This window comes from Nansenia antarctica (genome assembly GCF_963989245.1).
Source record: "Nansenia antarctica genome assembly, chromosome: 1".
Lineage (NCBI taxonomy): Eukaryota > Metazoa > Chordata > Actinopteri > Argentiniformes > Microstomatidae > Nansenia > Nansenia antarctica.
The window spans coordinates 33824379-33837406 of record NC_137674.1 but is presented as its reverse complement, the minus strand read 5'-3'; the positions used below and the strand labels follow the sequence as shown (position 1 = coordinate 33837406).

Sequence of the window (13028 nt, the reverse complement as noted above, 5' to 3'; positions counted from 1 at the left end):
TGAATGTCATCATGTCAGTCGCGAGAGGAGCGATGTTGACTGCGTCGAAAACAAGAGCTTGGACCCTGGCTAGGTATACTACTATTAGTTAGTTATATTGAATAACACCAATATGAGGTCATTGTTTAGGATGCTATAGAAACACTTGAATTGTGTATACACCCAGTGTTTAGACGTTGATGAATAGCCGAGGCGGTTGCTAGCTTGTTTAGCTTGCTAGCAGTGTGTCACTGTCATATGACCCAAAACATTGGACTTACTAAGCTGTCATTGCGTCCAGAGTCATCAAAGAAGTAGCTAGAGTGTGCAGAGCTCAACACTTAAGATAACATTAATGACCAAAAACCAACATTTTAAGGGAGAAGTTATGGCTTGTTAAGAAAACCGCAAAAGACAGAAATGAAAAAGGAGCACCGCCACATTCCCATGCATACACAAGGTTTCTCCAGCGCGCAGCTTTGACACCTGGCTGCTAAAGTGCTGACATGTTGACCTGCTTGTACTTCAAACAACATGTACTCAAGACGGGGCATGTTGCTTAGGATTGAACGACGATCGCCAAATTGCCACTATTCACCACCACCGTTGGATGTAACGCATTTTGTGAGCTGAACTGTTACAGATTTTTCTGTTTAATATTTGTAATCTAGCTTGTTGACTAAAGTAGCAATCTCACAGGAGTGAGGTTGTCATGCCTTCTCAACTTCACTAGTATCCACTACTAATAATAACCTGTTGTTTCAGGGCCTCCACTCCTCTCCTCACCAATCTGGGCCAACCTAAATGGCCAAGATGTCCCCAGAGCTCCCAACCCCTCTACACCACAGGGGTGTCACGTTACAGCAGTGCTGCAGCCAAGGAGAACCTAGCGGAGTCAGTGATCCTCAGTGAATCGTGTGTCAAGGTTAGAGGGCACTTCATCATACCCTCACATTGAGAGTGCCACTACCTCTCCCTGAACAGAGCTCACACACACTTCCTCTGTCAACACACTCTGATCTGTTACAGTGGACCAATGGAGACATGGGGGGTATTCCATCAATGTTGCTTAAGGAAAATCCAGGCTTGTTTTGTGATAAATCTTGCAAGACTAATAATAAAAAAAAATATTTAAATAAATCTCACAAAATGTATCATAATAAGCCTGGATTTTCCTTTAGCGACATTGGTGGAATACCCCCCAAGGACATTCCATTCTATATGTTATTGAGTGACCTCTGTGTTTCCCTGTTCTCTCCAGAGGCTAGGAGAGATCGTGGGTAAAGGGGAGTACTTGAGGATTCAGGTGGAGGGAGGAGGGTGCTCTGGATTCCAGTACAAGTTTCTCATTGATGACACTAGGAACGAGGATGACCGGTAATCATTATTATGATGTCATCGATGGATTTTCTTTCCCCTTGTGTTAATCTTTAATCGGTTATATGTTAAACCCTCTTTTTGTTTGACAAACTTGACAAATCCCAGGCAGCAGTTAACAGAATCAGTTTCCTTTTGTTTGTCACAGTCGTTGCTGATCACACACCTGGTTATCGCTCTCTTTTGTATTGCCCTCTTAACTCAATCAACCCCTTTCTCTCCTGCGCACCTCTCTCCTCTCTCAGGGTGTTTGAGCAGGGAGGAGTAGGGGTCATCGTGGACCAGGACAGTCTGGAGTTTGTGAAGGGATCCACGGTGGACTTCAGCCAGGAGCTCATCCGCTCCTCCTTCCAGGTGCTGCGCAACCCCCAGGCCGACCATGGCTGCTCCTGTGGCACCTCCTTCTCCGTCAAGTTATAACCTACAGTCAAGTTATAACCTACAGGAGCTGGGGGGTGTTCCATCAACGTCGATAAAGGAAAATCCAGGCTTATTTTTATGTTATAAATTCTTGCGAGACTTGCCTAGATTTTCCTTTAGCAACGTTGATGGAATACCCCTCCAGATCTCAAACTCTACGCGCCCATACCTGTTCCACCCCCCCTCAGAACAGAAGCGTTTCACTTTAAATTATATGTTCTGTAGCCCTGAAGTCTTCAAGTTATTCCATAATTCACTGATCCCAGTAGTAACACTGCAGCTGATGGAACACAGAGAAATATTTGTGGTTATGATTCATACAATGTGAATAAGATGCAGAGAATTGAGACTGTGCTTGGATGTATTTGTGAAAATGCTATATTTGAGTTTTTTTCAGTGTTGGATGTTCAATATCACAACAATAATTCAAACCTTTGTTGTCATACTCTATTGATTAGCCATATTGAAAATGATACTTGGGTTGAAGTGGTTTGAATGTGTGAAGGTAGGTGTATCCAGCACCTAGATTCTGTGTATATAAAGCTTGTAAATAGGCCATATCTCTATGAATAAAACATGTTAAACAGTGACAAATGCTTTGTCTTCCTTGGAATCAAATGAGTGTGGGTCAGAGGTACAGCATGTACTAGGTGATACAATCAGAGATAAAACACTTCCCAGTACTCAGTTTATCTTTTAAACTCAAACACTTGTATAATTGGTTTTGGTAATTTTGATGTATTTATGTTGTGGATTGTATTAAGTTTGGGAGCTTTCTGATGACATCATGGTGATGATGATGAAAGAACAGACAGGAAGTGTGGCCAGTATTTCACAAGGGTTATCAGTCTGCTGAGCTATGTATCAATCTGCTGAGTTATGTACCAGTCTGCTGAGCTATGGGAAATCCATTCTGGGGTGAGGGGTTAAGCTATAACATGTAGTGACTAATGATTGGTGTTATATATCCCAGACGCCAGTATGGGTTTTTCAAAGCATGCCTGGAAAATACAAATAATAATTTATAAAGTTTGAATGGCAGAGTTTATCTCAAGACATGAAGATCTCCTATTTGCCTTGTGCTCTTAACTGGAAAAAACAACTAAAGGGCTATCAATCCACTCTGTCTAAATGTCTCAACATACAGTAATCAAGTACTGAACACACAGTAATCAAGTTCTACAAACACTCAGATTGTATACAGTGTATGCAAATAGTAATTGGATTGAATTAAGACATTGATTGTGTTGTACCCCATGCTTGATACAGAACTAATGTTGTCTATAATCTTTTTTATTATTAAAGTCAGATTTTAAGAAACATTTCACAAAAAATATACAAAAGAATATCTTTACAAATGATATTTACATTGGTGTAATGTAAATAAAAAATGCATTAAACACATGTAATCTTTTCAACAGAATCATCATAAAACAAGAAAGGAAAGCTTTTTGCACTTTTCATATTTTAAATGTTCTCTGATAAAACATTCCAGTTAAGCAATATCATATCTGGTTACGTAAAACATGGATTTTACCCTTGTAAAAATAGCCACAACCTTTTAAACATATATTCATAAGCTCTTAATATTACATCATAGCAGCACACTGAAAAGTGATAAGAAACGCAACAGTGCATTGAAACATCAACCTAGAGCTTTTTCCTGTTGTTTTTTTTCTGAGGAGTTCGGTCGGGCAGGGATTGTCTTTCATGCACGCACTCCCATAGCACACATACACAACACCTCAAACAAGTACACACACACAACATGTTATGGAGGGTTACAGCACAAGCTAGCTAGAAGACAGCTACAGTACATTTGTGGTCACACACACTGCTGAGGGGGGGTGTTTGAGGTTAAACCAGTAGACGACACGGTCACAGGAACAAACCATTAGGGTAACACAGTGACCAGGTCCGGTGTACAGTGCATAGTATGCTTTGGCATGCTGACATCCAGAACATAACTGCGGATGTTACATTCAGAAGGAAGAAGGCCACAGGAGTAATCAGTAAAAAATAAGAAATAAAAGAAAACATAACAAAACATGGTCCACAAACGAAAATAAAATAAAATGATGACATTATAAAATAAAAATGATGACATTAAATTAAAATTCAACCCACTTCAAACCTCATCTATTATACACTCAAAAGTAGATTAAGGCTAATTTAGTTTGCTACACTTTTTAAAAAACAAAATGGCATTTTTTTTTTCTTCATTAGTCACACAAACTCATCCTAACTGGCCCAACTGCCATTTAGAACGTTGACACAGAAACACTCATACTAAAAAATTAATCCACCATTAAAATCGTGTTTTCGGAAGATAGGAAAGGAAGTTTTACATCTTTTAGGTGATGTTTTGGATGGGGGGGGGGGGTATTTTGCAATGTTAGCTGGCTCTCTACACCCTCCTTTTCATGGGAAAACAACCAGGTCTTTATGCTGTATAATGGAAATGAGGCTTGCGCTTGAATGCGCTTAAGCGCCTAGTTTGAGGCAGTGAAGTTGGAGTCACCTCATTATTTACTAGCTGCCAGGTCTGCCAGGTCTGTTGACATGCATTAGTCCCACAGCGGGGTCTTCTCTCTGGGGTAGCCATGCTGGGGGCAGCCCATGCAGCCCCCTGGGCTCTGTGGTAGCAGAGGGGTCCAGGCGTGTCTCTCAGTGAGGCGCGTGGACACACCTCCAGACAAACAGGCTGTAGGAGACACAGAGAACGGAGAGTGTGACACACAGATCAAGCTACAGACAAACAGGCTGGAGGAGACACAGAGAAAGGAGAGTTTGACACACAGATTAAGCTACGTTATGTAGCATGATATTTGCCGGTCAGCAGACTTCAACTACATAAAAACATACAAATGTTAAACAACTTGACGTTGTTCTAAACACAGTTTTAGAGGACAACTGCACTAAAATACATTTAGATAATAGATCATCGATAATAATGTAATAAATATCAAAATCAGTATATATATAAAGGCAAGGCATGGCAGATTTATTTGTATAGCACATATTCATACAACTTAATGTAGCACTCATAGTGCTTTACATAAAACATGAGATCAAATAACAATTAACAAGTGAAAAAAAAAAGGGTAATCATATAAATGGACTGGGGTTCTACCTTCTGTCATCTCCTCCAGCGCTAACGGCATAGCGATCCCCACTTGTGAAACGAATGTTAGTCAAGTGGGCTGAGTGGCCCAGAAAGCGTTTGTGTTTGGCCTGCAGGGGACAAGAAATTTGTTAGCTAAATGGCTAACCGCACACAACACAAAGACTGGAGCCGACCTGAATGAGCTGAATGAAGAGTGCATACCAGGGTTACATGGCACTATACAGTAATTGTGTCATTATGGTCATATCACAAAATGATCATATCACAGCATACTGACTGTATAGATACACATTCAACACATGCACGTAAAAATTCACCAAGAACATTGTATTGAAAACTACTATTTCAAGTAAAAGAGTGAATATGTTACAGTACATACAATTCTTGGGTTATCTTTGACATCCAGTATAAATCATAGGTTTCACTATTAACAGCATTACACTTAAGAAAGTATTCATATTTAAGTTAAGTTAACAAGGAATTAAAACAGTTAACTATTCTAAGGCAGAAAATACATTACATCTACAATACATCTACATTTACAGTTATATTATTTTAAATTAATAATTAGACAGTTATCAATCCAAATTCATACACAAGACACAAATCAGCACGGTAAACACAGATTGTACTTACAAACTTTTCTGGACATGGAAAGTCAAACAGCTTTACCATTCCAAAGTCATCGCCCGTGACGATGTTGAGGCCAGAGTGGGACACGGAGGCGCAGGTGACGTCGGCCTTGTCCGTGTTACGGGACCAGATCCCCACCACCTCGTCCCCCAGCACGCTGACGGTCACACAGTGAGAGATTACACAACACTAGAACAGCCGTGCCTTTTTTACCTACTAAAAGAGCCGCCTCTTTACAATTCTCAAGCTGCTATTTACACACAACGTAGTTGGCCGCTTGTAAATTAGCCTGCTTCCTACACTGAAAAACAGCAAAATAGCTTTATATTAGCTTATCCTGATGTGATTTTAAGGATACTGGGTGGTAGAACACACATATCTAGGAAAAGTCATGAAAGGAGGGTTCTGAAATTTGATCGAGTGCAAAGATACAACATTTTTCTTTACTCACAAGGGTCAAATGAGGTAAGGTCATGTTCTCACATGAAAATCTGAATCATGACCTGGAGCAAGTGGATGAGATTGCAACATTGTTGCATAAATTATTGCATAAATTATTTCTCTGATTTGCGTTCTCACAGCCCTTTATGTAAACGAAGTAACGTACGTGGTAGTTGATTGGTCAGAAAAATTGAGAGGGAATTCAACAGAGACACGAATGATGGACCCACAACAAGGTATGGCGTTCGCCCTACTAGAGCTTCTTTTTGGTTTTTGGTGCCAGATAATGGCAAATCAAGACCAATACAAGCATGAGCGGGAAATAGATCTTCACCACCATTTATAAATAAATAAATAGGCCTACATACAAATAAACAAACAAACAAACAAGTGATGGGCTGTTCTTATAAACGGAAGAGAGTGGACAACACACACACTTGATCTAGAGATAGCTGCGCGCTTTCATTTCCACATGCAGCGAGCTTGTGACACACACACACACACACACACACACACACACACACACACACAAATGCTGACTGAATGCCCACCGACACGTTGACTGCCTTGGGACTGTCCTGGGACGTACGTAAAGTAGGCCTAGTCCATATAGCTGCATTGAATTCGAGAGGTGCGCGCCCAACATAACAGGGGAATGGTCTTATAGGTTTTTTGAAGAGCAATGTAGGCTACAGATTAGGATGAACGAACGAATGATAGATAGATAGATCTGCCCGTTCGTCCTGCTCTTATCCAAATGAACACGCATGCACTGTTGGTTTTCCTATGGACAGCCTCGAGCAGCGTTCTCACCAAAAGCGAAGCGAAGCAAAGTGATGCATGCGTCGTTTCTAATCGGAGCGAAACCACCTTTTTCAAGCGGAGCATGCGTCGGTTGTTTGTTCCGGGAGCGACTTCGAATGCGCGTTCTCACAGCTTCAAACGACGCAGAGCAAAGTGAATTTTATCCAAAACTCTGATTCCAAGTGAAGCAAATGTTCTAGTGAGAACACACCCTAAGTGTTAAAGACACGTAGGGCCGCTTTCACAGACACGTCTTAAACCTAATCACGGCTTAAAAGGGGCGGCTGTGGCACAGGAGGTAGAGCCGGCGTCTAATGATTGCAAGGTTGGCAGATTGGTGGTTCAAACCCCGGCTGGCCACATGTCGAGGTGTCCTTGGGCAAGACACTGAACCCCAAATTGCTCCCAATGAGTGGGCCGGCACCTTGCATGGTAGCTTGCCGCCATTGGTGTGTGGAATGTGTGTGTGTGTGTGTGTGTGAATGTTTGTGTGAATGGGTGAAGATAATTTACCATTAAATCCTAGACAACAAAAAAAACACAAGCTCAGTGGCCTTGCGGTTAGAGTGTCCGCCCTGAGATTGGAGTTTGTGAGTTCGATCCCTGGCCGAGTCGTACCAAAGACTATAAAAATGGTACCCGATGCCTCCCTGCTTGGCACTCAGCATTAAGGGTTGGATTGGGGGGGGGGGGGGTAAGATCCTGCGACATATGTCATGTCCAGGGGGTGTACTTGTATTGTACATCAAGCCGCGTCGCGCTACGGAAACAGGAGATAGGCTCCTGCCCCCTAAGGGCCGTTCGGTTCTCAAGTCTACTTCAATTAGAGTAAAAAAGTCAATCTTCAATAGAGATTTTTACATTGAAAGTGTGATTTAGTCCAGGACGTGTCTGTGAGACTGGCCCCTTGTGATGCATGATTGGAACCCATGGACAGATATGACATTCCTTACATACACAGTAGCTCAGTGTCAGAAGTAAGTAAGTAAGTAAGTAAAGCTTCATTTCTATAGCACCTTTCATACAAGACATGCAGCTCAAAGTGCTTTACAACAGGGAGATAAAAACATAAAGTGAATATAAAAGCATATACAAGCATAAAATGAATATTAAAGCAGGAGAAGTAGATAAAAGCAGGGGAAGTAGTTAAAACAGTAAAAAGAAGGGAAAGGAGGAGGAGGTTCTGATGACCCACTCACCTTGTCCAGGTGGCCCAGGTGATCCTGTCTATGAACGTCTGCTCTGCCACCTGCTTCCCAGACGGGACCTCATACACCAGCCTCTTATAAGCACCAGTAGATATCTGGTCAGGATGTAACATAGACAGGTATAGGATAGGTATAGACTAGCATTCATACACCAGCCTCTTATAAGCACCAGTAGATATCTGGTCAGGATGTAACATAATAGTTAATAAAGTCTGAACGGCATCAGCTTATATTTACATTTACATTAGATTTATATTTTTGGCATTTAGCAGACGCCTTTATCGAAAGGACTTAAAACAAATACATTTGTCTAAGTAAGAGATCATCTATCTGTGTAATCTGTGCCATGACCAGGGGCCATGGCAGTCAAAATGCTAGAAGGAGGAAGAAATTACGAAAAGACGACAAGAAGACAAGAGGGAAGACATGACATATCTGAAACAATATAGACAATGGACAATATAGACAGTATCTGACACATGACAATCTCATATTGGAGAGTCCTGTGTCCTTGTGCTCCTAAATTATATATATATAATTATATATATATTATATATATTGTGCTCCTACCTGAACATAACAGCTGTCTGCAGAGAAGTCCATCTGCAGGACGAAGCTGGGGATGTCCCTGCAGCAGTTGATGCGGTTGAGTTGCGGTCCAAGCGTCAGGTCGTAGAAGTCGACCGCAATCTCAGTGGAGCCCACGGCCAGGTAGCGCGAGTCTGGACTGAACCTGTGAGGAACATCTCCGGGTTAAGATAAACCTATCTCCTGCACCGCAGCTCTCAAAAACAACAAAAAAAGCTATAAAATGTGGGCAATATTACTTAAAATAAGCTACATTTTCTGCCAACAGAACAAGAAAATTTCACTTGCCAAAATGTTCTTAAAACAAGTAAAATATATCTTAAAACCAGTGCAGTAAGACAAACACAAGCATCCAATGCCTTGATTTAAGATATTTAATCTTACTTTAGATTAACTTTTTGCAGTGTGAGCTGTTTTGGCGCCCCCTCCTGGGCACTAAGTGCACTACGCACAGCATGTGATGAGACTGATACCAATACAACAGAATAAGAGTAGTGTTCAGAGAGTCTGAGAGAGGTCGTCACCACACCTGATGTCCTGGATGGGGGAGCGGCGGTCCCTCTTCTTCCCCCAGATCTTGAGCGACGTCACCAGCAGGATGATGAACTCCCCGTTCTTCATGCCGATGGCCACCATGTCCCCCTCAGGGCTGTAACTGACCGCCCGCGCTGGGTGGCCCAGGTTCACCTTGTTCAGCATCTTCTGTTTACCCCAGAAAGAAGAGAAACAAACAGAAGGTTACACTTATACTGCCTCACGTAATAACATTTTTTACAGAAAGTTCAATTCAGTGTACATTTACATTTTTACATTTTCGACATTTATTCCAAAGCGACTTGACTAAGTAAGTGAATCATCGATCCACCAGTCGTAGCAGGAGACAGTAATCTCTGCTCAGGCCAGGGGCCAAGGGGTCAATTGATGGTCCTGACCCATTGATTATAAACCAGAGTGATGGAATTAGAGCACCTGGTGTTTAAGATATAATACCATGGTGACTGTGTCAAATGAAGTGAGCTCTTCAAAGTGATCAAATCAGCCTTCAAGAACATGTGCAATTGTTTCTAAACAATTGTTTCTGCTCGCCTGCTGTTGATTGTTTGTTGGTCTGATTTGTCCCTGGCTTGCAACTGTTCTTGTTCTCTGCTCTGTTTTGTCTTGGCATGTTTAAAGTGTTTTAACTTTTGTACTTCTTTTACCCTCTTCCCCCTACCCCCTGGACAGTCTGGACGGATTGATGGCAGCTGCTGGATTGAAAAAATCAGGTGTAGTGCTGAGGCACAAATGTGTACATTTCAAGCCTGCAAACTGCGACACTTTAAATGAATGTGCAATAACACTATGTGCAATATGACAACCCTAGTCGTCTTATCTGTACAGTATAGTATAGTGGATAGTGTACATAGCCTTTATTTATGTAAACCAGCTCCTTTCCCTTCTTGTTTTTTTAGTTTTTTTTTTCTTTCCTAGCACCAGGGGAGCCACCCCTCCCAAATTTCGTTGTTTGGTACCTGTACTATAGCAATGACAATAAAGACCATTCATTCATTCATTCATTCATTCAAAAGGCTGTGCTTTTTGCCAGGTCGGCATTGTAAATAAGAATCTGTTCTTAATTGTCTTACCTGCTTAAATAAAGGTTAAATAAATCAAATAAAAAGGTGGCTAGGTGTCTAACTAGGTGTCAGCCTAGGTCTCTACTGGGTGACCCCTGACCTTCTCAGGGATGTCCCAGAGGCGCACGGTGCCGTCCTCCGCGGCCGACAGGAACACGTCTCTGGTGGGGTGGGTCCCCACGCCCCAGATGGGCCCGTCCATGTGTCCGTTCACCAGGATGTTGCACGCCGCGTTCTTCTCCCCCACCTCGATAATCTCAGCGTTTCTGGTTCCGACCAGGATCTTACCCTGGAAGGCAGCGAGGCAAATCTGTGTGAGAAACCCAAACGGGCTTTCTGGGTCTCTCTCGTCTGTCTTTTTTTTTTTCCTGCCTCCCTCATTTCCGGTTTAATGAGGGTAACAGCAACAAGGCAAGGCAAGTTTATTTGTAGCACATTTCGTACAACAGGGGCAATTCAAAGTGCTTTGATACAGCAAAAGGAGCATAGTAAGACAATAACAATTACAATGAATAAAAGCAAATATAAGAACTAAATAGATAAAACATTTAATAAGACAATAGTTAATGGAACAAATACATTGATAGAAGTGTTTGTGTTTAATCATAACTGCTGCAAAACATGAAGGTTTTTAGGTTAGATTTAAATATTTTCAACAACCACCAGGACGACAACAACAACTGAATGTAAATACCAAAAGTACAATAGTCATTACTCCGTACCCCCGCTACCCTGTTTCCACAGACCCTGGTGGCTGCCATCCCGCCCTACCTTGCCCCTGCACACGGAGCGCACACAGTCGATGATCTGTCCCGTCTCCAGGCGAAAGGCTCTACAGCGCTTCAGCTCCTGGTCCCACAGCTTCAGAGCACCTCCTTCCTTGGACCTACAGGGGGCGCCAGATACACACTCCAGTTATGAGTAACCTTCCACACATCGCTCCTTTCCAGTCATTGACGCCCCAGTAGCTGATGCAAAAGTAATTGGCTAGTGGAGAGTGTTACGTGGTGAATTAATTAAGTAGCCTGCAGCTAAGAAAGACATCTGTTTAAGAGAAGTAAGGGCAGGGCCAGCTTACATTGACATTTTTACATGAATCAAACGCCTTTATCTTAAGCGATTTACAACAAATACATTTGTCTAAGTAAGTGAATCATCTATCCATCAGTCATCATAAGAAAAAACAATCTATGCTAGGACCAGGGGCCATTGGCAGTCACAATGCTAGAAGGAGGAAGATAGTAAAGTAAGATAGTAGAGAAACTGTCATCTATACTAGCTGACACAGCAAGGCGAGGGGGGGTGGGGGTACTTACGGTCGTTCCTTGCCCCCCGTGACGATGAGGCCGTCCCTCAGTGTGGTGTACATGGTGAACACAGGCCCTGTGTGGGCCTTGGCCACTACTCTGACTAGAACGTGCTCCTTCCACACACACACATCCCCACTAATGGTACCTGTAAATGTCAAGTTATTCTGAAAAAGAAACAAACCTGCACTAATCTAGTGACCTATAAGAGTGACAGAGCATTGCAAAGACAAAACATTGTACAGCGCAAATCAAATCAAGCATTAGATTACATTATCAGTTAATCAGGTGAGGGAACCATAGCCTTTGGATATTATATTATCAGAAATAACAGTATTATATAAGATACATTTAAATTAAATTGTATGAATAAATTAATCAAAGGAAAGGTTCCATTTAAATGTTTTCAACATAAATTCAAGTGCAGTAACTGCATTTAGTCCATTACATAAGCCCACCCCACATTGTTCACTTTTGAAAGTGAAGATGAAAGTCACGCTAACACAACCAGATAGAGTGTCAATTCATTCTGGTCCGGTCGGAGCATGTAGCAGCATTTTAAAGTGAATGCTACCATAGCAATGTTATGGGCTCCATAGAAACCCATCTTAATTCATGCAACTTGAAAATGCTTCAAACCTATATCAGGTTTACCGCAGCATGGACAATTATACAAGGCTGGCAATTTTCATGGTCACTTTCAAAGGTGATTATTATAATTTTTTAGTCTACTGGACTAATCACCCAGTGAGGTATCGTATGGCAGTGACATAGAAAGGGGGAACGGACTTACAGCTCCAAAAGCCACAGAGAGCATGGTCTGCATGCGGGCGTCCTCGATGGAGCTCATCAGGCCTTTCTTACTCAGCAGGGCCCGGCCCGCCAGGGTCCAGAACCGCACGTGCTTGATGCCCACCGACACAAACTGGGTGTCTGAGTCGGGCCTGAACTCAGCCACAAAGATCCGCTGGGTGTGGCCGGACCGGGTCGCCACTTTGGCACCTTGGGTAGAGGGTAGAGTACATGGGGACTGACTAAATGCTGCACACAAAATAATAAAATGTGCGTGTGTGTGTGTGTGTGTGTGTGTGTATGCGTGTGTGTGTGTGTGTGTGTGTGTGTGTGTGTGTGCATGCATGTGCGTGTGTCTGTGCGTGTATACAGCACTGTTTAAAGCAAAGGTTGTTACTATCATGATAGCTCAAAGTGGCACTAAAGGGTGCCATGGTGCCATGGTGGGTGACATGGAGCAGGGAGATCAGTGAGCCACCCTACCTTCCTGCCACTTCCAGATGGTGATAGTGTGTTCTGGGTCCAGACCCACTGACAGCAGCAGCTTCCCCGTGGCGCTGAAGCTCACAGAGCAGACCCCCCGCGAGTGGAAACAGCGCAGCACAGACAGGGTCTGCTTGTTCATGGCGTCCCACACGTGAATAGAGGGAGACGTGGCTGAGGGGGAGGGAAAAGGATTTGAGCTTAACACTAGAACAGCCGTGCCTTTTTTACCTACTATAAGAGCCGCCTCGGA

The 13028-nt window shown here is 42.7% G+C and overlaps 2 protein-coding genes across 2 annotated transcripts in view; one reads left to right on the top strand and one right to left on the bottom strand.

Moving 5' to 3' along the window:
• The first annotated feature begins 9 nt into the window (after nucleotides 1-9).
• On the top strand, nucleotides 10-2345 carry isca2 (iron-sulfur cluster assembly 2). Its single transcript, XM_080547373.1, has 4 exons — nucleotides 10-73; nucleotides 745-904; nucleotides 1241-1356; nucleotides 1602-2345. The coding sequence occupies exons 1-4, from the start codon at nucleotides 12-14 to the stop codon at nucleotides 1774-1776; spliced, it is 513 nt and encodes a 170-aa protein (XP_080403499.1). The 5' UTR covers nucleotides 10-11; the 3' UTR covers nucleotides 1777-2345.
• Nucleotides 2346-4443: 2098 nt separating this feature from the next.
• The window catches only part of eml5 (EMAP like 5), a gene marked incomplete at both ends in the record, with an annotated part of 75264 nt that continues 66679 nt past the window's right edge, over nucleotides 4444-13028 (bottom strand). Inside the window, 11 exon segments of the mRNA XM_080550456.1 lie at nucleotides 4444-4480; nucleotides 4910-5010; nucleotides 5540-5693; nucleotides 7981-8084; nucleotides 8560-8722; nucleotides 9107-9279; nucleotides 10294-10482; nucleotides 10965-11079; nucleotides 11510-11667; nucleotides 12294-12502; nucleotides 12776-12982. Of these exon segments, the coding sequence (XP_080406582.1) occupies nucleotides 4444-4480; nucleotides 4910-5010; nucleotides 5540-5693; nucleotides 7981-8084; nucleotides 8560-8722; nucleotides 9107-9279; nucleotides 10294-10482; nucleotides 10965-11079; nucleotides 11510-11667; nucleotides 12294-12502; nucleotides 12776-12982 (1610 nt within the window).